This window comes from Mycteria americana, chromosome 1 (genome assembly GCF_035582795.1).
Source record: "Mycteria americana isolate JAX WOST 10 ecotype Jacksonville Zoo and Gardens chromosome 1, USCA_MyAme_1.0, whole genome shotgun sequence".
Classification (NCBI taxonomy): Eukaryota; Metazoa; Chordata; class Aves; order Ciconiiformes; family Ciconiidae; genus Mycteria; species Mycteria americana.
This window is the reverse complement of record NC_134365.1, coordinates 154,155,427-154,182,552: the sequence shown is the minus strand read 5'-3', so window position 1 is coordinate 154,182,552 and position 27,126 is coordinate 154,155,427. Positions and strand designations below refer to the sequence as shown.

Sequence of the window (27,126 nt, the reverse complement as noted above, 5' to 3'; positions counted from 1 at the left end):
TAAGTATGCGTAACTTATATTGAATATATACATATCCTAAGGGCTCCCCCAAAGGTTAGGGTGATAAAGAAACTATCTGACTTTGGCATCTTCTGTGTTGGATGATTTCAGCAGAGAAATTCTGAAATTAAACATGATAGGCAAGAACATCAAAGATGAAGATGGAAGAAATCTCTCGTAGCACTGCAAAAGTTTGGAACAACAAATAACAAATCCAGAAGCATCAGAGATTAATGTTCTTTAATACCCGTAGTTCTCTCTCCTCTCCAAATAATAAAACCTCACAAAATGTGACAAAATTTTAGAAATATGAATATGGTAAGAAAAAGAAACCAACCATTTGACAGACGTCTTGTCTGGAGAATATACATCAAGGAATAAAACTAAATTAAACTATATGGAAAGACTTCAGTAAAGCAAATAATTTTACAACAGTAAGTACAGAAATGTCAATGCATACAAAAGGACAACATATATGCAAAAGTGAAAAATTACAATGCAAAACAATACATGTGAACAGAGACACTGCGGAGAATGAAGCTACAAATCCAGATTGAAATACAGTGTAACACAGTAAATATCCACTGATCCCTAGTTTAGAATTTTATATCCAAAGTCTAGCTCAAAAGAGCTTGAGCTACTGACTGTCCTAGCATCCAATCTTTTTATTAAATCAGAAGCAAAACTCCAATAGACATTTGTAATGCAGGAAGAGGCCTCTTAAGAATACTTTTAATACAAACTCCTACAACAGTGTCTCTCAAGTGTCCTGCACTCCATTTGTTCCTGGCCCTTCAGCGTAACTCTTTCCTAGCTTCCTCTCGTCCCTTGGCTTTTCAGACGTTTGAGAAAGGGTTGTCCTTGGGTCCATTCTCCTGTGTTCTCCAAAGCCTGCCTGAGTTTTTGAAAGACTGTGAAGAAAATATCATATAACATATAAAGTGTTCTCTCTCAGCAACAAGGGAAAGGGTGCTTTCATTTAGTTTTGGTTTAACTACTTCTACAGTAGTTGGCATGAGGTCTTCCTTCTAGGAAAGGAGTCATGATTAATACATTTGTTAATTACAGACATTCTAGAAGGCACAGAAATGTGTTGTTAATTATTTCAAATATTTATTACAAACACAAGAGCATGGTTACTGTTGGTGTTAGAGCTAAACTAATTGCTTTGTAATTTTCAGATGCTTGCTGCCTTCCTTGTAGAAAGGCATAATTCTGAAAATTAGAAAAATATTTAAATAAGCTAGCCTGGAATAGTCTGCCTAATGATTTGGAAGATGTTCTCCAAATGCTAGATAGGGTTTTGTGATTATTGGTAATCAACTTCAGTTCCCAGATATCTGGGAGGCTGGGGGCTTGTAATGAGTCAACTGGAGAAGTGGGTCAGGAAAATTTGAAGAATCTCTGAGAGATACCTTTTGAAATAAACCAACCCTTTCTGGCTGTAGGAAACCTTTTTCAGACTAGTCTCTACACAAACCAGCTCCCATGTGTGTTTTCTCAGACCTAATAAAAAAATGCAGCAGCTGAAAGGGAGTGCTGTGGTTCACGGACAGAAGAGAACCAGGGAAGGGCAGAACATATTTGCCAACCAAATGGTAGAAAGTGTTGGTGGAGAAGGCTGAGGGTGGTGGTAGGTGTTGCAACAAACCTGACTGAGGGGACTGGGTGGATTATGAAGGAAAGGAAGAGGGTTAGAAGCCCTGGATAAGCACATTCGTGTAGTCAACAATTTAACATCAGTGAGTCCAGCCTTTGAAGCAGGTGGGATACTAATGGAAGATGGAAGCCCTTTGCAGGTGTGTGCTTGCAATTATGTGTTTTGGGAAATAAATGTAAGCTCTGGGAAAGGGGCCCTTTATCAAGCACACCCCCAGAAGTGCTGCCTTTTCATTCCTAGGATGTTCTGTTCAACTATTTTACTTTTCCTTCTTACAGTATTTTTCTCTCTTAGCCTTTGGTTTTGCATCAAGATAAACATCACAACTTCTGGGAGACAAAAGAGGTCTTTAGACAGCTCAGCTTTAGATATAAAGCAGATGATTTTCTACCACAAAAGGAGAAAGGATCTCCAAGGACCAAAGTGTCTCATAATCCTCTCTCCTTCTCCTCCTTGTGTCACCATCTCTGGACACAAGTGTCCTGCACCACCGTGGGGCAGGGGAACACCAGCCCCTGAAGAACAGGGAGAGGATGCAAAACACAAACAGGAGAGTCCCATCAGCCTTAGTTGATGACAGCAGCAAGAATGCACACAAGGCAAACCCACTGTCTGTTCTAGATATGTAGTGCAGGCACTTTTCATGCCACCCTACCTCTCCCATGACTTGAGGGAAGACACAGGCCCTTTGGATAAACCCAAGGAACATTACAGTGACATACTCTGCCCTTGTGCTGCCTCTGACGTGACCGAAGGTAGGGTGGAAGGATGATTACGTGACAACAGATATCCATGTGCCACAGAGCCCTCCATCCTGATAGAAAAGGTAAGTAATAAGAAGCCTCACATGTCCAGATGGCTGAGTGCACAGGCTATCACAACCCAACTCTCCTTTCCTTCCTTGTGGCTGCATATGCTTATTTTGGCACTGGTGCTTGCAAGTCCCCTTGTTCTGGCTCGGTGCTCAGAGTAGGAATTTCAGATGTGTCAGAGAGGGTAGGTGGACACACATGGATGTCATAGGGGCCGAAAGGAGGGGTTAATCCTTTCAGCCTGATACTTGATGCCAGGCATCAATGTGACAACTTAAAAAAAACGCTCTCATTTTGGAGGCCCTTTGACAAAGGTAGCTCTTCTTTTTCTTTCATACTTACTTTTCCACGGTGCAAAAGGTCAGCAAAAGATGAGCTCCTTTTTTTCACACAGCTCTTCACCACTGCAAAGGGCACACACTCAGCATCCGTGCCGAGCAGCTCCTCTGGGCCTGCTGTCAGCCCTGGTAGGATGTGGACTTCAAGACCAAGCTATGAGGAGTTCACTCAGAGGCAAGACCTTGGGCACCCGTATGGCAGCCTTGGGCATTGCGATTTTACCCTAGGCATGGCCTGGGTGCCCTGAGATCAGCAGGGCTGCTAAGCAGCTGAGAGCACATTCTGGTTGTGGCTTTTGATTGCCTTCTACTTAGAAGACTGGGAGAAACAGAGGATGAAAATTAACCTAATTTAGGTTAAAGATACAGAACATAAAATCCTCTGGCTCGTCTCAGACCCATGATGATAAACCATCCTCAGAAAAACATCTTGCTCCAGAAATACTGGAACTAGTGAATCCTCATTTCCTACAGATTTGTGTCCTGTGGGTTGACTGACTTGTGTGGTCTAAGAAGATTTATGCTTTTTGGGTGGCTGGAGAACGTGTGAGGTCTCTCTCTGAGTGGATTTGTTGCTCTCATAAGGTGTGTTCACATTGTGCTTTCCCCAAATCTGGGCAACAAATTGGGGATGACTGTCTTTAGCCAGCTGCTTATCGTTAGAGACTTTGGAGGACGTATCTTTGTTGGCCTGTAGATTCAAAAGTTGTTAGGAGGGAACACAGACATCACATGAGCCTTGTTTCCACAGGAAATGGGGCTAAAAACCTATTGTTCTCCTTCTGCCTTCTGCTCCACACTTTCTTCTGTCTTTCATGGTCTTGTTGCCTTTGTCTCTTCTCAGGAACAGATGCACCCTGTGGGCTGTAGGGAGGCAACCTCATTCCTAGTTTATTCCATCATTTCCAGTGAACATGCCCTGCTCAGCTATTGCCACCTTCATCCTTGTCTCTCATATAATCTCAACTCAGCAAGGAACCAAGTTCAGGAACGATTCACCTGCTGCTAGGAGAAGCAGTGCCTTTGGAAGGTCAGCCAGGCTTAGCCATGTTTTGTCCGTGTTGTGGTGATACCAGCCATAACCTTTCGTTCTCTGCAGGTGAGAAGGAAGCAACTTGCTGTGTAGCCCAGGGTCAGTCTTTGGCAACTGGAACCACTGAATTGAATATCCTTCTTAATAAAGTGAAAAAATGCCCAATTATAATTTAATGTTGATTCATAACATGGAGTTTGGTATGTGTTAGGTAAGAACAAATGCACCCCTGTTTTCAATGCACACATTTGCCCAACAGTATGGTGACTGTCAGGACAGCTGTGGAGCTACAAGAACAGCATCTACCAGAATACAGATTTGATGAATCTTGTATCCCAACAAGGCTGAAAGGTGTCCTTTGAGAAATATTTTCCACTGATCTACAAAGCACTGTCTGCTTTTCATACTACATATCGGATGCTCACAAAAATAGTTGTAATGTTGACCTCTGAGTTAACTGCTCTAGTTGCACTCCAGCCATTTGCAGGTGTGTTGGTTTTTTTCACATTTCATTTATTTTCAATTCGGTGTTAAATAACGCTATCTGAGTAGGTTATTTCACATTTTCTGATTTTAAGGAACAGTCTTTGCAGAAATACTGGCAATTCCCTCAAGCAGAGCTAGCTGACAGCCAGAATTTGCAACCTTCAGAAAGCTCAACAGCGTAAGACTATTTCTGTTTTGCTTTGGACGAAAAGAATCAGTAGTTCAGAAAGGTAGCTATGACATTATCAATTTGAAAAGATCAAAGTTATCCCTTTAGAATTTGCTAAAAGCAACAGGGAGCTGTGCGTGCCCTGGGCTGCCCACAGCTCCCAGGGACGCAGTGACTCTTGGGGTCTCCCGTGCTGTCCCGCCCCGATGGAGTCCTCCGAGAAGTCCCCACACCTGCTGCTGAAGGGTAGGGAGGTGAGGCGGGCTTCAGAGGAGTCACCCCACATTCCCTCAAAATCAAGCTATTTGTGCAGAATAGTTTGGTTTTGACACAGCAGCACTGGCTGAATTGAACCAGTTCACTCACCAGACTTCTACACCGCCTCTGCTCCCGGGAGCTTCCCAGAAGCGGTCCCCCGCTCTGCGCCCCAGGCTCCGGCTCCCCTTCTCCGTGCCGAACCTGATAAAGCCGTCTTTTCCTCCTGCTCCCCGGCCAAATGCGAACTCGGCAGGAGCGGGAAAGGGGTGCGGGGCTCCTCCTCATCCTGCGGAGCACCTCTAGGTGGGGCAGGCGAGTTTCCGCAGCGAGCGGAGCCCGCGGCTCTGCGAAGCTTCCCCGGCAGAGAGCGAGCGGGGCGGGAGGAGGCGCCGGCGGAGGCAGCGCGGGGCCGGCACCCGAGGGCTTGGCTGCCTTTGGGCTCCCCGCGACCGAGCTGGGGACATTCATGACAAGCTCTGCCAGCAGAGCAGAGGCGCGCTGGCTCTGCCCCAGCCCTGGCACCTGTGAGAGCCCGACCAAGTGGTCACCCCGAGCCCCGCACCCGCCGGAGGACCTCTTCTCCGGGCTTCGGCGGTGGTGAGCCCATCTGCCCAAGGTAGGCTTGCGTCGAGCGCATCGCTGCCTCTCCCCAAAGCCGGCGTGGCTCTGGTGCAGAGGCCGCTCCGCTGTGGGGATGTCGCTGAGGGCTGCGGCTGGAAACCGGGTCGTTTTTAGGTTTCGTTTGAACGAGATCTACCGTTCAGTGAGTTTCTCTGCTCCTGGCATTGGACTGAAGAACTGCTTTTTTCTGTGAATGCCAGAAAGTAGCTACAGTTCCTGGTAGCGTCTTGGAGTAAAAGCTAAAGTTTCCTCACACCGACTGTGTTTTAGACTTTTTTATTATTAAAAGTACTGATGTTCTGACCAGTTCGCAAACTCTAGAGGATCCAGCGGGGTTTTTTTATGTGAGTGGAAGTCCATATTTCTCCAGAGGACAGCGGAACTGCTGTTTCGGGTTTTGTGTTAACACTGCAAACTCATTTGCCTGTACATTTTAGACTGTTACTATACTTCTGAAATTACCACCAACGCTGTAAGATACCACAGCATCGGTAGTGTTGCGGCTGGCTGCGTATACATGTGAATACATGTTTGTAGCATGCCGGTTTTTATTTTCCCTGCTTCCACAATCTCGCTGTAAAAGGGCGCTGTGGGACTGTGGCCCGGAGAGGAAAGCAGGCTGCACCCACACCGAGGAGTGCCTGGGTGGCAGTGGCATCAGACGCCCGCTCCAAGCACGGTCCGCTGTAGCCGTATGTAGTACCGGAGTAGCTTTGAAATGCCCAGCTCAGCTACCTCTGTGGGGGCAGAGAGCTCAGCCAGGGCTGCAAAACCTACCCCACCAGTAAAGTGGCCTGCGCGAGCCTTGCAAGACTGCGAGAGATGGTCACTGGTACTGAGCTGGGTGTTTTTAGCTGCTGCTGCCATGGCTACAGCACCGATACAGTGGATTAGAAAAAGTACAGCTAGACACTTGTATGCCTAAGAGAAAAAGTGTTTTCATTTTTGCAACCAGTGGAGCTTTAGATATTACATGAAGGAGCACTGGATAGGACTTCGGATCTGTCCCCCATGGGATGACGGGTGAAATCCTCATCTGGTACAATGGTGCCAAGGAGCTTAGAGATTGATGCCTGCTTGGGGTACCACCCAAAACCTCTTTATACGCCTCAAGCTACAAGGAAAGCTTTCACACCTGCGGCTGCTGTTCATTGGAATAGACAAGGCCTATGGCTACTGCTGCCACTCCTCTACAGCAGAGGTGGGAGATGATGTTGTACGCTGCAGTTTCGAATGATAGGTCTTGAAATGTTTTGGACAAATGGTAGAAATCTCTGGTGGGTCTATAAGAAAAATCATGGGAGATCCCAAATTTTAAAAGGAAATTCACGTGATTGTGCAAAGTGGAGTCAAACCTCATGACTATGATCAGAATTACTCTGTTCTTCTGTGTCAGAAATGTCTAAGATGTAGAAAGTGAAAAGAAAAGAAAGTTTAGGCATCCTCTATCAAAGAGCAACACTGATAAGAAATCAATTTTGAAATTAAGTGAAATAAGAACAATTAAATGAAGGAAATATATTATATTCATGAGCAGCCAGTTTGGCTCCACACCACTCAATGGGAACAACTTCACTTTCATGTAAGCTCCTGTGAGCCCAGTTTCACTGGAGATGTCTGACAAGGGTGAAACTGTTACCAAAGGTTCGCCCAGCTCTTTTGGTTGGTAGGGTACAGCATAGCTGTGTTGTTGTTTGCAATAATATAGTCTGACCGCAACAAAGAGCTCGGATGAGAATGTGCCCAGAAAAAGCCAGCAGGCTTTTTTTTTTAGTAGATAGATAGCTTTTACAGAAAACTACTGCCATAAATAGGCATTTTTTTCTCTATTGCAGCTAGATGGAAAACACGTGATGTTTTAATTTTTCACATCAGATCCTGAGATGGTCATTTTCAAGGGATCATACTGAATTGTATGCCATGGAAATCACCTCACTGAAAATGTTGAACTGAATGCGATTGTACCATAGAAGTGTTTAGAATTCCTCTGAAAGTGGCTTCACATGAAACATTTCAACTTTACATGTAAGGGTGACATTTCTTGGAGGACTGGAATATTTTGACAGTCTACACTTTCTAATTGAACCCATATAGCCATGCTAGATAAATGGTTCAAGTCTCAGTTTTCAAAAAACAGCAGCATAAGCTTTTGAAGACAAGATTAATATTAAGATAATGTTTTTCTCATGTTGTCATCGGTGGAGGAATTCCCCTCTAATATCCTCAACAGAGTTGTTTCCTTTAACCATGCTAGGATGGAACTGGGTTTCAGATCGTATCTATGCTGCTTCTCTTTTCGGCTAAAGGGTAGATAAATTGCAACGTGAGCTACTGCCTATAGCAGAATAACCCAAGAGGTTCCAGCATGACCACACCCTGCGTGAGTAATTTGTGAGGAGCTGGGGGTAGATCAGCCTTTCCATTCACTCCTGTTAAAGGTATCCCATTTCTCCCTCCGGTTATTCTCCAAACCAGGCCTTTGCTGCCTTCTGGTGCCCTCCTGACCCTCAAGACCCACTACATTTTTTATGATGCATCCAGAAGATAACAGGTGCCCCTTTTTACGCAACAGCTCCTGGAGCAGCAGCTCTTGTTGGGGAAAACCATTCCTTCCTAACATGTAGAAATGTTCTGGTCAGTGTGTCGTTGGGGCAGGGAGTCGTTTGCAAAAACAGAGACACTGTCTTGCCATGTATATTCCAAGAAGGTAAGTCCCTGTAAAGGATTAGATATTACTGAACAAGGATGGAATTGTGACATGTATGACTGTCCACCCTGGCAAGTATTATTGACCTGTGCCAATGGTCACCGTGTTGACAAAGTGCTTGGCCATACTTTTCCCAGAAAACTAAGGACCTGGCTTCGTACAGCAGAAGACTAGGACGTCCAAACATTATTTGGAGGCCAAGTAACTTGTTGTTCTTTTGTTTGATTTATCACTCATCCAATTCTATAAAAAACAAACTGAGATCCCGGGCTCACGCAGTCTATGGCAGAGCTCCCACAAGGAGCTCTTGCTGGCTACATTTAGTGATCAAACACTGCTTCCTGAACCACGGTAGCTTTGCACACATTTCTTCTGACTTGACGTAGCTCAGATCTTTCAGTTTCTTCCCACCAGGGAAATCAGAACAAAAGTAGAGAGGAAGTTATTTTCAAATTCAGAAGGAGTCCATTAGAAGCAAAAGATAAACAAAGACTATTTTAAAGCATTATCTGCTATTGTCTTTTGAAGAAATTCAAGCTTTGCCAGTGGATTTTCAAATCTCTGCAGAGACAGAGTTTTGATGTCAGGAGGATGTTGCCACATCCTCCTGACCTGACACTAGTGAGTGCTGGTTTTGACCTGTCAGAAGTGGCATTCTGTGAAGTTAATCCGCAATGCTTCAGCTGAATCGCCCGCCATGAATCTAGCAACAGGTTTTACATTACCACATTACCATAACGTCTGACCATCTGCAGTGCAAAATCAATAGAGAAGTCCCTGGTGGATTTCATGGAGTTTCTGGCGTTTATTCTTTTTCAGACTCAGTTCTGCAGAGCTGAGCTTTTTTTGGATTCGGTGCCTTAAATTCTGCTCGTTTCCTTTTTAGGAGGGGAGGGCTGGTAAGATTCTATGTGGCAGAAGGGATGCCAGAGCTGTGTCAGTTTTATAGCGGAAAGGCTTTTTCAGCAGGTTGATGTTGCCTCATTCCCTGCCCCACAAGAAACCTCTCCAGCAGTTGGTGGTATCTCAGCTGACCCTTGCCTGACTTGCTGTGCACACGAGGCTAGGAGGGTCTTGGTGAACCAACTATCCAGGGGCCCGCTCTGATAATAAACGTGTGGGGTAAACTGTGTTTTGGGAGTGTTACTTGGGTACAGTCAGTGGCCATGGGGGAGGTGGGGAGGAAAATCAAAAGAGTTTGTAAAGCTTAGCTTGACTATGCTTGTGGCATCCTGAAATATTGATAGACCTGAGACCCCTTTGATCTTAAAGGCCAAGATCAACCTAGTTGCAAACCTCCAGCATCCAACCCTTCCCAACCAATCTTCAATGAGATGTTTGCTTCCCTACTGGAGCCTGGCATGGAAAGATACATGAGCTCCACTTTCTCACTGTCTTTGTCTCCGCTGTGCAAATGCTGATGGATGTACATCCCCTGCAGATCGTGTTAATGAGCCTCTGGATCATTAGGCTTTACGGCCAGGGCATGGTGCTGCAAAACTTGGCTGAATCCAAGTCCAAGCCAGCTCTTTGGTAAGAAGGAACCCTGGAAGGATTCACTTTTTTCCCCACCTCCCCTGGAGGTTGCGTTGTTTATGAAGCTCTGTTAGACCAGCCTTTATCCTCTGCTCAGCAATGTAACAGGCTGGGGACCAAAGCAGAAACATATGGCCAAGTACTGAGAGCGCTTTTAATTCTGACAGTGCATCCATCTCTTCCTTCGGATATATCACAAAGAAAAAATACTGAAGTGCCAGTTAAGCAGCATACAATTATTTGCAGATTGAGTGTCAGGATTTTTCTTTTCACTTGAAGCAAGAACCATTTTAATACTTCAGGATTAGATAGTTATAATTATCCAGGCTAGAAGGATGCATTCCTCTGACATGCTCCGTTTTTCTCTCACAACTGTGTACACACTCCACTGCTTGGGAGAAGGACCGGGGAGGGAAAGAGATCCGTATACTAATAGCTGATAAATTGAGGCTTTATAGAAATTGGCTTCTGTCACTGAGAAGAAGGAGACAAAAAGGCCCTGTGTATCCAGGTCACACATCTTGGAAGAGAAAAACTGGGACTGCAAAAATACGAAGAACAGACGAGATCAAAGGCTAAAAATGGCAGAATCTGTTAAACTACCTGGGGCTGGTTTATAGCCTGCTGTAGTTAGGAACTATGAAACAGACGGCATCCTCAAACATGGGACTTAAATTTACCACTTGTAACAAAAAGGAGTTTGAAATTACCATCGTAAAGTAACGTTTCTCTTCTTATCGGAGTCAACAAAACAATTTGCGATAGACCTCAAAGGAACAGAGTTTAGTCAGTGCTGAGCACAGTTTAGTACTGTCCCTGAAGGGCAGTTGCAAAAGAAAAAATCCGATCAACAACAACAAAAAACCCAACCAAAAAAAACCCACCAGGAAAAGGCTGGGGATGCGTTCTCTTTTTGTCACTTGAGATTTTGCCATTTCTTTTCTCGGTGGGTAGCTGGTGACAATGTGTCCCCTGAGTTAGAAGCATTTCTATTTCCAAAAATAGGAGAGAGTGATCCGTGGGCTGCCACCTGCCAGCGGCCCGTGACAGGGGGGTGAGCGAAGCAGCAGCACCTTCAGCTGGCCACCCCCTGTCTTTCTGAGCCTTTCCCACCTGCACGGCAGGCACGGCTCAGTGGCTCGCGGCCTCGCCTCCGAGCCGCGGGAGTTTACGGCTGGCGGACCTGCGTGAGCTGCGCCTGGCGTGAAGTCTGGCGGTCTGAAACTGGATTCACGAAGCGTTCAGTTGTGCCGGCTGCAGGAGGGCAGTAATTTCCGAGAGAAGGGCAGAGTGCACAGCTGAGGGCAGTAACTATCTCAGCTGTCACCCTTTAATCCAGCACCAAGTCTGAGTGTCAGCACCCTCCAAGAGAGACAAAAGCAGAACCGAGTATCCAAGCATTGTGGGGCGCAGATTTATTTCATTACATTCAAATGCTTCCCCGTGACGAGCCTTGTCTCTTTAAATTTTCCATGCAGAAAACGCATGTGCTAACATATTGCCAATTCGAGGGGTGTATTTTTGTGTGCATGTGTAGATCCAGTTGGTTTCTTCGGGATGTAAAATACAAAGGAAAAAACCATTGTTCTTTCCTTGCTCTCAATTTTCAAAAATTACCAGTTCTCATAAGCAGACCAAAACAGATAACAGATGGCATTGGCTAGCAACAAGGAAACCTAGCTGCAAATACAGTACGGTATATGAAGAATGTCTCTGATGTGGCAGGGTTATGTTTTCTATCATGGTTTCTAACTGGTTGTGAGAAAAATCCTGCACTAGCAATTTGTGGTATTTAATTGGATGTGAAAGGTGCAAATAATTCAGCTGGTGACCAAATGACAAAATTGGTAATAAATGAATGAATGAACAAATAAATAAATAAGCGAACAAACAAACAGGGGCTTGATCCACTTCCCGGGGAAGTCAACAGGAGACTCTCCAGTAACGTCAGCAGCTATTTGAATGGGACCTGCATGCCCATTTCTGATTTTCATCCAAGGTCCAGATGTACACAGGCTACGCTACAAAAGAGAAATGAAAGGTTCTTGTCCAGGAATGCTTTCCTGGCCCAAGCAAGGAGGTTTTCATAGATATCAAAGTCGGGCACTGCACGGGGTCGCTCAGAGAAGGCAGCGGGTCCAGCACGTCAGCCACATGGGTCCCAAGCAGCCCCTGCACCCATGCTCCCGTCCACCTAGAGATCTTTACAATGAACCAGGAGCCACAGTTGGGCTGAACTACAGGGGTTTTGTCCATAGCTGTGCGGTGCAGGTCTCCCAGAGCTTGTATAAGGTTGCTTTTAATTTAGCTGAGGTGGAAGTCAGACTAAACAAACAAACAGGTATCTCTGGTGTGAGTATCTCTGCACGGGGAAACACCAGGAGCACTTTGAGGAGGTAGCGAATGGTGCTCTCGGGGGTACAGTGCATGGGTGAGGCATGTCCACATGTAGATGAGACATCTGGTTGCAGTTTGATGAGTGTTTCCACTCATCAAACTCATCAAACTCATCAAACTCATCAAACTCATCAAACATTTTCCACTCACTGCTGCCCACAACGTCACCTCTGCCTCAGCTTTTAAATTCCAGCCTCCAGAGTAGGGAAAGACAGCACAGGTTAAAAGACACTAAAATCCCACCAGCTTCTCTTTCCACTGAGAGTGAATCTCTTCTCATAGCGAATGGATATTGGATCCATCCCCAGGATGAACAATAGAGGTCTGAGTAGCTGGAAAGTTGAGGTCTCATGTCTTGGTTGGGTGAGACTACAATTGCATGCTTTCCTCCTGCAGAAAAGGGTGCTCGCCAAATCTCCAGTGTAATGCAGAGCACTTGCTTCTTGTGCTGCAGAGCCCTAAGATATCAGGCCTTCTATGTAAGACAACAGACAGACAAATGCACTCAAGATGACAGAGCAATTTCTAATATTTACTCTCTTTGCCTCTGCCGTTGGTGCTTGTACAGGCAGATCCATGGCAGTGAGCACAGCCTTACCTTGTTGGTAGAAGGATGTGGTTAAATGCTCACTGTTTTTTCTAGAAAATGAGCATGTTGATGTGGTGCCAGTCAAACACTGGCAGAAGTTTGAGACAGCCTGTGTAGCTCACTCGTTTGTTGATGCTCCACTTGTAAGTCATGTGCCTGTCCCATGCCTTTGCTGGTAAAATAGGTTTTCTCTAGCCCTTCTCCCATACAACACTGAATCTATGCCCATAGAGAGCATCAGAGCATCAACAGTTTTCCTCATCATATGAGAAATGTATAAAATTCAATTTTTCTTTGAAGTACTTCTTAACACTCCTTTTGCATTCAAGTAAAGCTGTCACTGAGTTCACTGAGGTTTGCCCACGCAAGGAGCAAAGGCTCTGTCCCCTTGGGAGTATGCAAGCCATCTTCTAGTAATTTGTCTGCTAAGATGACAGATTTCCTTATTATAGCACTGAAAACAGGAACTTCACTGTCTTCTAACAGAAATGACTTTACATATTTTATGAAGCTAAGCCAAAGGCACTGCTCTTGTTAGCTGGAGTTGGTGGCTGGTTGGTTGGTCTGGACATGAGAATTATCTACTTCCCCTTCCTCTTTTTTGTTTTTGTTAATGAAGGCTTTATACCTGACTAAAATACATAGCTGTATTTTTCCCTTTAGGTCATGTTATCGGAAGCTTTGAGTTGGGGGTGGGGGTAAAAAAGTTCACTTACTAAGTAAGATTAAAGCAATTAAAAGCTAAGGCTCATATTTAATTTTCCCTTGTAGATGCAATTTTTCATGCAGTGACAGCATCAAAACCTTTTCAAGTTTTATAGCTATTTCACATTTGGCAGAAACAACAGGAAACCATCTGTAGCAAAGCAGGATTGTTGTAAGCATAATATTCAGTAATGAAAAAAAGATTAAAAGAAAACACTGTTATCTTTACGTGTTAGCTTTGAAGGTGCAAGGAGCAGGATGCTTGCATTTGCCCATCTATCTACTAGCATCATAAAAATTTTCTAGATGAGGCAACCATGTAGAAAGTTGATTATTTCAGCAGAAGGAAGAAGTCCAGTAGGAAATGTGACTTTTGGTTTCTTGTTGAGATTTCCATGATGGATGTAAAGATGCTTGTGCAGAGGAGGCTGTACAGGACTCTTTCCTGTATATCGTGACTTACATGGTAGAGCTTATAGGCACACACACAACTTCAAATAGGCAAATTGTCCCACAGAAGGTGAGTAGGCTACTCATGTTCTTAAGCTTTAACTCCATGCTTGAAAGTCTTTTCTAGACCAGGGAAATAAAAATAAATTGTGGGAATTCAGATGGCTCATATTGCCCTCTGTTCCTTTATGGCAAAGCTATTTGTTCTTGCTTTGTTGTGTTTTATGTGCTGGAAAGGAGACATCCAGGCTGAAAGAGTGCATACTCATCGGTTGTGAGTGAAAAATATTTTTTGCTGAAACTTAGTTTGTTTATCGGGGTGTCACATCCCGAGGCTGCAGTTTTAGGGGTGCTCATGGTAGCCACTGAATACCTCTGAAGACCATGGTCAGTCCTGTAAAGTTGTTACAGTACTGTAAGTGTGCTCAAATTTCTGGTCGTGCCAAAATACTCTTCAGTATGTCTGTTCAACAAAGGGAAAGAACAATTTTTTTCAGGTGTGCTCTAAAATTTAGCCTGGGCTCTTTTCTCGATATAGACTGAAATTTTGACTAGTGAATGAGAAACAAATCAACCCATCTGTAATTTCTTTGTCATTGACAGTGTTTCACGTATTAATAATCAGACCTAGTTTTAAGATAGCATTTTGCTGTGCAAAAGTCAAAATATGTCAGGGAACTGCAATATCTTCTTGTTATTAATGTCTTAAATTATAGCTAGACACCCTGTTTTTCCAGTTTTCAAGGCAAGTTATGAAGGCTTTTTTTCAAGTGCTGAGCTGATGAGACATTAAAGGTTTCTTTTTCAAATAGTTTGGCTGTTGGGTTGCTCCTTTCACTCACACCTGCCCCTTGACTTAGAAATCGTCTCCGCCTCTTTAGCATCAAACACTGAATTTACATAGGCACAAAGAAAGCGTGGAAGGCCAACAGCTCGCGCCGTCATTAAGATGGGAATGCAAGAAGAACAAAGCAGCACAATGGTAAGAGAAATATCACAATACCCTACCTTTTTTGCGAGGCTGACTAACCAGGGCTTTCCCACAGGAGGGGATGGTGCTGAGGATACCGCAGGATTAGCAGATGCATGTAGGGCTGCTGGCAATGACTAAGCCAGTAACAGCGAGCGAGGCGAAGTTCTAGACATGAGTCAGGTTTTGAACTTGTTGTGGTTTGTAGCGGCTCAAAAGGCTTTGTACGGCATCACTGTATGAGTCTGCAACTGCGAAGTGATGGGCTTACAGCTGGTAGAGCCACTGTCTGCTTTGGAAGGGCATGCTTGCTTTCAGCAAAACGTAGTCGAGCTCAACTCCACGCGTTGCTCACCCACAGCACAGCCTTGGGTGTGCCTCTCACTTACATTATTTTAATGCCTTTCCAAATTACTCTGGTTTATTAATTCAGTAAGTTCTTCCTAATTATACAAGCATCCCTGAAGAATTTCAGAAACGCACATAAGAAGTGGTGAAGTTATTTCTTAAAAAATATGTGAGAAAAATAAGGAAAAAGTGGTGGGATGATACGTGTGTTTACCACCTAAAGTAAGTAATTTTTGTATGTGCGCATGGCTTTTTCTTCTGGAATTCTAAAACACAGAAGCAAAGAAAATGAGAGGGAAGCGTGGTGTCTGGATTTGTTTTGTTCCTTCAGGACTTTCTGTTCGTCCCTTTTAAAACAATGCTGGTGGAAAGACTTGAGTGGAAAGACTTGAGATACTCCCTCAGTCCTGATGTCATGGGTCTTTTCACCATTTCTTTTAACAAACTGCTGATGTGGTGCTTTTATTTGCTGTTGCCTGTGCCTATCACTGAACTGGACGAAAACTTAAAGAAAAGGTATAGTTGCTGCACGAGCTGCCAAAACTGTATTAGTTCAATCAAAATGAATGAAAGAGAAAGGTATCTGCTTTTCCCCTTGCAAACCAAGTGCAAAGGCAGTGCTAACAGCTCAAGTTCTCCAGAAATACATGCAGAAGCAAAGCTGCTATCTGTGGTATTTTCCCTATCATTACTGATGCTAGCTGGATTAATTTAACAAGCGTTACACACAGACCTTTGCTTAGCTGCATAGACATGACTGATTTTGCAAAACAGATGAAAATTCGTAAACAGTTCTGTTTAACTTTGCAATATTTTTCATCTGGAGTTTTCACCCTTTTGCATAAAAGTACAGGTGAAACACTTTTCCTCAATCACAGAAGAGTAATTAGAGGTGGGTGTGTGAAAAGTGCGTAGAGTAGCAGGCACTCTCTGAATCTTTGATTTGGGAGCACTCTGAGGTGAGAGCAGATACTTGCTGTTAGATCATCTTCACAGACTTAATCCCACGGAGGAACTTGGGTGCCTAGCGGACCTGTCACTGTGAAGTCTAAAATTTGGATGCTAAGAAACCTTGCTCACCTGCCCCTTCACCCCAGAGGTACTTACATTCCTTAACACCCACATTTGCATCCACTGAGTTCCTTGCGTGCCTGAACGTGTGCTTCTGGACATGCTTTACCTGGCCTGGGCTGCGCTGGATGAACAGACCCACACGCCATGCATGGGTCCTGCCAGTGAGAATGGTCACTCTGCTACATTTAGCCCATGCTTAGGGAACTCGGGTGGGAGATCTGGACTCGATGCACTCCTCAGCCTGGGGAGACTTCAGCCGTTTCTCCCACAACAGTGCCCCCAGCCCCGGCTCTTGTGCGTTCTGGAAGAGGTGTCTGTCCATCCCTCTTTTTTTTAACTGTTACATTTTCCTAGGCGTAAGTGACTATTTGGAGACCAAAAGAAGAATAATGCTGCTGCCTGGTGGCTAGGGTACTTGCCAGGGCATATGGAGATGTGGGCTCTGGGGAATAGTCAATATAAGATATTTAAATTTTTGTCAGAGTAAGAACTGGAGCCCAGTTTCCAAACCCTGTCCCAGGTGGTGCCCCAATCGCTAGGTTTAGGAGTCATGTGTCTGAGTGAAAAAAAGAAAAAAAACTGTCTCATGCAAAGCAGAAAAGCATCAACAGGAGGGAGCCGGACAGCCCTGCAAGGCAGCCCCTGCAGCCGCGCTGCCCGGCCAGGGGCTTGGGGCTGTCTCCTCTCCATGGAGCCTGCCCAGCCTGACCCCTGCCACTGGGGAGGAAGACTTCCAAGCAGATGTTCAAACAAAGCAGGATGTTTTCTGCAGGCGGGCAGAGGTGTTTGGCCTTGCATCCATTGCCCCATGGATGAAGGGGTTATTAAGGGCAAAGAGATGGAGCAGTGCTAGCTCTGTGTTTTGTGAAAGAGAAGTGGCCTGTAGGAGGGGTTCTGTAGGCTGGATATTGGGGACAGCCTGGAGAACTGGACAGCAAAGCCTTGCCAGGTTCCTAAGCCTTGCCAGGGTCATGGCTGAGGCACATCTGCTGGCTTTTGAGGGTCTCCATTTTGAGGTGTCTCGATCTCCCCAGGCTCTGGCTGTAGCAAGGATGCTGCCACCTCTTGTGGCTTCCACAGGGCACCGAGTCCATCACGGCACTGTCCCTGTTGTGAATCTGGCCTGATCCCTGCCGAAGCAGGGAGCTTTCTTAGGAAAAATGTGCTAGGTAGTCCAGGATAGTTTAAATGAGGCATGACTAAGAGGCAAGTAGCTCCAGGAGCACCAGCATGGATGAAGGTTGATTTCTGATGGATCAGTGTCTTGTGGCTGATTGCCAGCTCTGACTGAAGCTCTCCCCACTGGGACATTTGCAAAGACCTTGTTGCCACGCGCATTTGTCGATGGCTCACAAGCCAGTCTCTTCCCGCGGTGGAGCACACCAGGTGCCCTGGCCCGGCCACCTGCATCATGAAACCTCTGGGAACCCTGTTCCTCCCTGCACCGTCCAGGTGGGCAGGACTGCTGGGGAGGGGGGCTCAGGGGCGCACAGGTAAGCCGGGGAGGGTGGGTGGGAAATTACATCATGGCCACACAAGCACCATTTGCTTTGGAATCCACTTAAAATTGGGGTAAATACACCCAGTTAAAAAGAAAAAAAAAAAAAAGCAGCCTTCTTGCAAATATCCAATAACCCCGTGGTTTTGGCACTCTCTTGAGAGACAGGAGTTGGAGGTTCAGCTCCCTGTTCCAAGTTAAACAGAGAGTGTATTTGATGTTGTCCCATTTTACTCAAAGTGTGTCATACTACTCCACTAATAAATTGATCTGTGGAAACCATATACTCCTCTGAAATGTGCTAACCATACCCTGTATGCAAGCCTTTAGTGCTTACTAAGAAGAATAGCAATGCTTTTTAATTTATTCAAGAACAGCTATTCAGAGTACAAGTAGAGAGCACAGCTGAGATTTAGGAGCAAGACGTTGCAGGGGCAAACTTCAGTGAAGGGGTAATAGGTGGTATAAATGTGGTTGTCTTAGGTTTTCATTTCCAGGCTTTTGACTGGCTTTGAAGTAAAAATGGTCTACAAGAATTATATTTTCTGAACACTGAAGGTAGACTTCAAAAAACCACTTTCATTGCAGACTGTTTGGTTTTTATTTAGGAGACTTTGCTAACTGCACTAATACACTTTTCTCTTGGTAGGCCCACTGATTTCAGCTGCTGATGCTGCTCTGCGAGTGGGGGCAGCACGATCTGGTCTTTGTGTTTTGAAGACTAAAGTTATTCCCTTTTGGAGAAGTTTGTTTTATTAGGCACATAAATTAGGGAGAGCCATTTTGTAGCTCTGTATCCAGCTTTGGCTTCTTCCTACAAGAAGAATAAATGCGCGGGAGATAAAAAGGACCTCAGGGATTCAGCTGAGGAGCTTTATATATGTAACAGTCTGAGCAAGGAAAATGTACAGAACTGGCTCCATGCGAACAGGCAAACTCAGTCATTGTTTCCTTAAAGCCTTAAACTTACACCACCGTGAGGTGCCAAGAGACAGGGCGGTCTTACGGCTTTTTTTTAACAGATTTGTATACCCAATTTGTCATGACACGACAACAAAAATGAAACGGTTCTAATTGACATATAATGTATGTGAGTTTGGGTCACTTTTCACTACATGTCAATAGTGCAGAAGAAAAGTAACGAACACAGCTTATTAGTAACAAACAAAAATGCTACCCTTTCCGTTGCACACTGGTGGGTCGAGCTTTGACGTAATACGCATAACATAAAAATAGCTCATCTGTCAATACTATCATTTATCATGAAAGGATGAGCTCTCTGTAATGCATGGTTTTAATTAACTGTCACTTGCTGTCAAAGTTGAGATGCAGTATGCACATTTGGCACTTAGGTGCGTACATGAGTTTTTGGAGATGTCTCAGAAGGCAGAGCCAAGACAGCCAAAAAACAACTCTGAAAGCAACCTGAGCGCACGACCTAAGGAGAAAACAACCTGAAAGCAACACAAGCACTTGCTATCCATCGAAAGCTTTGTCCTTTAAACAAGTTTCCTGCTTGCATCCTTTTTTGGAGAAGAATTAGCTTTTGCTGTTCACCATTTAAAGCACATCACTAAAACATGCCCCCAGGTCTCTGCACAGTGTGACATTTTAGACAAGCTGTAAAAAATAATGTAGTTCCGCAGTTGCTGTTGTGCACTTGATAGTTGTATCTTCCAGAAATGTTGTTTCTATAACCCTTTACTTACTTCAAGCAAACAGTCACGGAAATAAATCATTTTCTATTTTAGGGTTTTGCTGTAGAATACATTGCTACAGCTACCCGTGTGATTTTTCCGCAGCTTACACAGGGCAACACATTTAGTCAGGCTAAGCCATCTTCTAAGAGCTACCCCAGACCAGGGCCTGGGGGACTCCAGGGGACTGCCTGGACCGGGCAGGCTGTCCTCAACCCTTGGAGAGGAGCGGGTATACCAGGAGGCAGGAAGGGGCTCTTCTCACAGCCCTCACAAGTCATAGACATGACTGCCTTGTTACACTTCACTTCGCAAGACAATCTTGACATTACTCTCCCCTTCTTGGGCAGAGGCTGATGATGCATGATGCCACGTTGCCCTGGTGGCAATGGTGGCTTGGTGGCCCCAAGCAAGTGGGTGAAAGCCCAGGGTTTCGCTCCAGGTGGGTTTATTCTGATGCAGAGGCAGCACGTGCCCAGCGTGTCTTTGCCACCTTCAGTTTATGGGGGAGTTGAACGGCTACGGAGAATGGCTGCACGAAGGGAGCAGGTGGAAGAGAGGATCAGGATTGTAACGCACGTGACGGTCGGAGGAAAGGATGCTCAAATCCTGGTCGGGCTCCCAGGTGTATGAAGAGCAGCAGGGACATGCGCAGTGGCTGCAGGAACAACACGGGGTGCAGGCAGGGGGAAGGGGTACCGGCTGCCTTCCACCAATGCGCTGCTCCAGCTGGAGCAGAGTGAGGAAAGGCGGCAAAAGGGGTAATGCAGAGTTAAAGAGAAGGAGTCATCGGCACCACAAAGCACATGTGTTGAGGGAGAAGTTAAATAAATATGAGGCAAAAGACTGAATGGGGACAAAACCAGCAAACTTTTGGAGGATGGGGAGAAAGGTGGCATCTCTCTGGGGGATGGAGAAGGAATTGCTGGGGAATCCAGGGCATTTGCTGCCTAATTCATTGCTGGTGCTCTCATTAGGCCAGGAGGCTCTGATAGTGCCTGTAACTTTCTTGAAAATTGCAAGTGAGTTATTTTTAACAGGCACGCAGCAATGGAGCAACTGCCTAGAGCCACATATTTCTGTTTCCCTCTCTTGCGGCTCCATGTGAGATAGGGCAAGCAGAACTGGCCTTGCTTACGCTTCTTTTTTTTGTAAAGCTGTGCTCCGTTTATTGCATTTGACTTTGGGTTCAAGCAGCATTCTATGGCGCGCTGTCAAGAGCTGAAATGTCAGAATGAAATACTGAATGCTATTTCCTCAGATGCTTGGTGTCGGAAATTATGGAGGCTCCAGGCTAAGTGTCCGCAACGGATTCCCATGATTGCTGCCATGCTCCATTTTTCAATACATTGGTCACAGGTTGATGAAACTGATTTCTCTGAGAACCTTCTACTGGCACCAGATAGAAGACATCATCCCCCAAGGAAAAAAAAAAAAAAAACAAACAACAAAACACCGCACAGGAAAAAAAAAGTATACATGGTAAATCTTTCAAACGTGAAAATAGAACAGGATACCTGTGGCCAAGCTGAGATTGATGCTGAAGCTTCACAGGCAGTTGTGTCAGTTCAGTTCAGCTTGAGTGTAGATGTTTTTCCTCCCATCCTAGTGGGTAGATGTTGAACATGCTGTACAGGCTCTCTTCCCGCCTCCCTTTTGCCCTATTTTAAATCTGCTGTGAACTTAACCTGCTTTATTCAGATTTGTAATGGCATGAGGTTTATGTGCTAGCTGGGACATGCAAGTACCTGGAGTCCTAGAAATGCTCGTAATTTGCATTCTTAATAAAACATAATTTTAAAGCCTAAATATAGAAAGTGCTCTATAACTGAAATGGATTAAACCAGCTCCTTTTTCCCAGATCTCAACATCCCAAACATTCCTGTGAGCCCAGAAATTTTGGAAGAAGCCCTGTAAAGGCCTGGCTCTGAACTGCTGGAAAAAGGAGAATCAGAAAAACAAATCTAGAGCTTTCTATTGGGTTAAATCCAGAACATGCCGATGGGTCCTCCTCAATGGCAGGGCCAGTCTGTGATGCTAGAACAGCCCTTAAGCATCCTTAGTTTTGTTGTTAATCCCATATTGCTTTCTGGTCTTGGGGTCAAAGATAGGGATTATGAAATACTCGAGAAGGGCAAGTTTTTCTGACTTTAAGTTTTATATTGTATTTGTCATTTTTCTGCCTTCTTTTCTCTGTCAGTGTGATTTCAGAATATCTTCTCACATACATTTTTGAGTGCCATGAATTAATACAGCATTATTCCAAATGCCACGGCAATTCTTCACCCTGGAAAATGCTCCTTAACTGGTTCTGCACCACGAATGGCATTCTTACACCCCAACTTTTATTTGGCCTTTGAGCAATACGACAATATAGACAACAAATATCTTTGCAAATTACCGGGTGTTATTCTCGCTTTATGACAGACCTTTTCTGCCCATATCACTTCAGAGCCTTTGGTCATTAGCGTGACACCTGCTAATACTAGACTTTCAGCAGCCTGAGCTCTGGGATATTTAGTCGTGTTTCTCTATGTCCTGACACTGTCCTGAGCACTCTCTTCCTTCCCTCCTATCGTTCACTTCACATATCTCAGTGCTCCATGGCTTTGCCTCCCATCGGACAGGTTCAGTGTAAAATGAAGTCCTTACTACCAAGGGTTTTCTTCCAGAGGAATTTAAGAGGCTGAACAAAAGTGTCTAACCATCACTTGCTAAGGGAGAGGATGGGTATGCCTAAAATGAGAAAACCAGGCTTGTCTCAGAAACCACGGGGATGGCGTGAGCTGATGCCGCAGTCCTTCTCATCATCTCCCACCAAGTCAAAAACCTCCTTTCAGTCCTTCACAAGCAGCCGGCACGCTACCGGTTCCCTGGCAGCGGCGGCGGCGTAGGCATCCCGCCCTGCGCCTGGTCCCGCAGCCTGGCTGCCAAAGGCGAGGGGAGGCTGTGCCGAAACACAGGTGCCCGCACAGGCGGCCAAACCCATTTCATACTTGCACCCCGTGCCACAGGCTGTCGGCCGTCGCCAGCTCCTTCCCTGGGCACACCCCCACGAATGCCTTCCTGCCCGCCTGTTTTTCCCTCCACCCACTACCTGCATGAGGGGGTTGATTTTCTTCTTTTTTTTTTCTTTTTTTTTTCACCTCAAAGTGATAGCAATTCCCGGTGCATTTATCTTAGATGATGTGGTCGTTGTAAGATGAAGTACCTGCAGCAGCCAGTCTGCGGTTGATTTGAACGCAGGCGAGTCTCGACAATGAGCTTAAAGGAGGGTGTCAGGTATAAATCTTGTCTTCAAACAGCCAGGGTGCATTCCAGACTTCAGAGACACCTCTTTGTGTGGAAGAGGGTTTTTTTTTTTATGCCTCCTTTTTCTTTTTCTTGGACCTGGAAGAGGATGAAAGTGGCGGGGTGTGTGCGTTCGTTTAGGCTGATAATGAGAGTGGGGCTCACGGGCATGGTAATTTGGCAGCCTCTTCACTTCCTGTAACAGTTTAAAAAAAAAAATCATCCAAGGGCTGCTTAAAGACAAACATTTTTTGTTTAACTACTGATGGTTCATTTTCTGAGCAACCATGCAATTAATCTTATTTGTATTAAAGAGGCAGGCTGCTTTTTGTAAGCTTTTCTGAGCTATAATTAATGAAGATCAAAAATGTTACAGAGACGTAATATTTAACTTTTCATAGGTGCGACTACACAACATCTGCAGCCATTAGAGAAGCAAAAGAAAAAGGCATTGTGTTGGGTTTTTTCCCTTCAAAGTGTCTTCGTTAAGGCTCTTCCCTGCACACAACTCTTTAGTGCTCTAGCTGTGAACAAAATTTTTGGTGAGGAGACTAATCAATACGAAAACCACAGATCTTTTTTTAATTGCATTGAGAGATAAACACATTGTTCAAAAATGTTATCAGCTAGGACAGACTTGCAAGGACTGAGCTCGTGAAGGTAAGTGGAGAACTACCTGTGTTGTTCCTTGAAGGACCGGACCCAAACAAGAGTGTTTATTGCTTGCGTAGTAGTTTTCAAGCAAACGCATGTGTGTGTTAAAACTTCAAAAGCATCACAGCAGTTTCATGATTTTACACGTAAAAAATCCTGGATGTCTTTGCCACTAGGAATTCTGTAGCACAGATTATCTTTTAGCTGTGCTGCTTAAAAAACATAATTAGTTTGTAATAAGTAGCAGCTTATTTATCTCTGGATGATTAAAGAAAGAGCAACTCTGGAATGTATCACTTGAAGACATATGACAAGCACTGTGCATAGTTTTACCTTGGCACTAGCTGCCTCCTGCTCCACCAACCTTTCAGCTACTCTAGCGAAAGGAAAATCTGGTTTTCACTGGCCTGAAATCAACGCACGGATGGCTCCAAGTGTGTCACTCGGATTCACCAAACAATCGCACGCTTTGCCTTTACAGACGAACAATGGGCGCATGACTTCATTACGCCGGGGATCACTCATTTCATATGCATGTGGCATTTTGCTAACGCTTTGCAAAGAGAAGCTGCAGCTACATCATTGCTATTAGTATCAGAACTGTCCCGGCATTGCTAAAGCAAAGTCAGCTCTGTCATCTGTGTGATCTGGGATAAGTCTGATCTCAAACACTGTTTGAGGAACGAGCTAGCCTGGTATGATCCCAAAACCAACAGGGGCATCATCTGATGTGTACTAAACCACGTTAAGAATGAAAGAGGAATTAATCTTTGTCCTTTCTTTGTGGGATGCAAGTGTCATCCGGGAGGTGGCATACAAAGAAGAAGTTACGACCTGGGGACGTCCACCGCACCGTATCTGTACCCTGGAAAAGTTTGTGCTACCTGATGCCGCGTCCCTCTGTCTCCAGTAACAATAAACTCTGCTTTTAGAAACTCGGAGGCAAAAATGAGCGAGAGGTGCAGGGCAGCGCCGAGTACCCTGCTGCTGTGCCCCAGCAGCCTGCGCACCAGCTCCTCCCTCCCAGGGAGAGAGCGGTCTTTGCATTTAACCCATGCTTGATGTCTGAAGATAGATATGTTCGGTTTGGAGAATGTTTACAAAACTGAATCATTGAAAGCTGCACGTGCTGATTACATCATATTTTTTTCTGTTTACTTTGTGACTCATCACTTTCCTATGAATATGCAAGCGAAAAAGTCTAACAATTTCTTGCATTTAAATGAAAAGTCTTCCGCCATATCCAAGAGACATCTGGTCTCTAAAGCTCTCCCTCTAATCCCTCTAAAGGGCAAAACCCAGCAAGTTGTTTACGGGAAGAGAAGGGATGTCGGGATGCTGATGCGCGAGTGTTTCCCCCAGAGCCGGACCGGCGGTTTGAGCGAGAGCGTTTGGCTTCATGCAGAGACCAGCTGCAGCAGGATGGCCCAGGGGCCGGCTTGGGGTGTCGGGAGAATTAGCAGCAACGTGTTACCTAAGTCCTAACAAAACCAGGCACAAGCAAATGTCAACAGCTTCACCGCTTTTTCTTAATTGCAAAACGGTTATACACAAAAAATACACACTTTGAGCACCAACATCTGTATGTTCTTTAAGTGATTTCCAGGAGATGAGAGGTTTTTACGTTTTAACTGAGGTGAACCCCTCCCACAGTCCCCCCAGTTACTCATCTTCTCAAGCACTCTTTCATCTCCTTATCTTTCAGACTGTAAGATCTTTGAGGAAGAGACAGTCTTTATTTGTGTACTGTACAACACCCAGCAAATACAACACTAAACTCAAATGTTTGCCTACACTGTAAATAGTTGCCAGTGTGGTTTAAGAGGGTGTCAAGGGTGTTGATTTCTGACTGTTAAGAAGGGAGTGAGAAACAGTGTGAACATACTGTAGTTTTTGTTCAAAACGAAACGGTAGATCATGGAGCCACCTGTAGATTTCCGTCAGAGAGCCCGCAGTACGGCGCTGGGCAGTGCACGGCTGAAGTTACCCAGGCAGTGGCAGTTCTGCTCCTTAGCTTCTTTCTGCCCTGTGCCTCTTGCACGTTAATCGCAGCCATCGTCTTGAGAAAGTTCCGATGAGGACATTTTCAGGAAGAGTTGGAGAGGTCTAAGAAGCCATGGTCACCGTGCTCAAACTTAACATGCTCTGTTTGCTCAGGGAAATGAGGAGTTTTGGGTTTGTCTTCTCCTCTCCAGCCTGTCCCCTTTTACCTGACAAGACTACTGTGTGAGGCCCCAGATTTTCACCCTGCTCTCAAAATGTAGGCCTGCTTTAAAGTCAGAGGAAGCATGTCTTTGATGACTTTTATTTATTATACCATATAATCCCTACACATATGTTTAGTTTATAGGTAAAAACACAGCTAGTTTGACTCTGTGTGGCACTTTTTCGCATGATGTGATTCTTTTATCTTCTGACCTCTAAGAGTATGAAGTCAGAAAAATAGTATTTTCACCCTCAGTTCACGTAGGAATAAATAATTGTGTGGGCATCAGCCACTGGAAGTTTATATCTGTTTTCTTTCCCTGACATCCGCCATAACTTGAAATCAGAAAATCACTCTGCATCTTACTTTTATGTGGTCTTAAGGATGAGATCGTTCCATGTTGCCTTTTTTCTGCCTGTAATTTTAAATGAGTGAAGATCCTTCTGAAGAGCTGTTTTAATTTGCCCCCATATGTGTGGCTACTGCCATTTAAGATGTGCTGAGTGAGATGTCCACGGGGGGCTGGCAGTTCTGACACAGGACCCAGAGAGGACCTGCAGCCTTTTGGAGTGGCACCCTGAAGTCAGGCAGGGTGCCATAGGACATCTCAGATGGCACCAGGCACCTATGCATGGGCAGCTGTGCTGAGCCCTTGTTGCGTCTGGCAACTAAAATAATTGCTTAGCCATAAGCTAAAAACTCCAGAAAGCTCCTGATCATGTCACTGGTCATCAGATGACTTCTTTTTTCCCTAAGAACATCATTAATTTCTTCTTTCTTGCTTCCCATGGTGGTTCCCAGCTCTCCAAGTAACCGCAACTTTTATGCTTGCTACTGTATATAGTGGTTTCCTAACTTGAACATAAATATGATTACTTTTCAACATTCTAGTAGGGTTTCAAAATTACTAGTAGATACTTTAATATCAGGAATACGAACCAATTATTAGCTCTTAACAAACTTTTAAGAAAATCATAGAGAGAACAGAACGTCAAAAAATTACTGAGGGACAAGACCAAAGCAGGTTTTTGTTTTTTTTTTAGTTCTAGCTCCAAAAACACTGAACATCCAAAAAGTGAGATCACTCTATTTTTTAAAAAATTATTATTATACATTTCCTATGTCTTGTGCAGCTTACCCTTGTGTTTCCAAAGAAGCCCGGAACAAGATCAGGCCTGTGACATTACTGAACAAGTAATATGAGATTTACTTCAACGTGTACTACCACTGCTAGATAAAGAAATTGCATTTAACCCGTAACGCAAAATGCTTTTTTCAGGCCTGGCCTATTGCAGTGACTAAAGGTTTAATCTAAAACTTTGTCCAAACCTTCAACTCAGTGGTAGCATGGAAAGGAAGATCACTGGGAATTTCAGAAAAACGTGACCTCTTCTTTTAGTCAAAACTTGCTCTCTCTGTATCCATTTCTTTATTAAAGATGCATGACAAAGTGAAGCTAAGGTATATCTGCATCTGAGGCAGGTCACAGTTTTGTCTCTTACAGTGGTTGTAGGCTGGTGAGGATCAACATACAGTATTACTTGTGAAGAATAATCACATTTAAAAGTCTAGCAGAGAATTACACCTACTGCATGCCTTCATGCCCTTGACCCCAAATTTCCAGTAC

General features: G+C 44.7%; 1 protein-coding gene across 2 annotated transcripts in view; it reads left to right on the top strand.

The window, feature by feature from the left end:
* Window positions 1-5,179: 5,179 nt before the first annotated feature.
* The window catches only part of EDAR (ectodysplasin A receptor), a 74,171-nt gene continuing 52,224 nt past the window's right edge, over window positions 5,180-27,126 (top strand). The window contains exon 1 of one of the 2 annotated variants that reach the window (XM_075491937.1): window positions 5,180-5,372. Coding sequence is in view for 1 of the 2 variants with exons in the window: in XM_075491936.1 (XP_075348051.1) it covers window positions 14,711-14,743 (33 nt within the window). In the remaining variant the exon portion in view is untranslated. Of the gene's footprint in view, window positions 5,373-14,645; window positions 14,744-27,126 lie in introns of those variants that run through there. The other variant, XM_075491936.1, reaches the window with a different exon arrangement.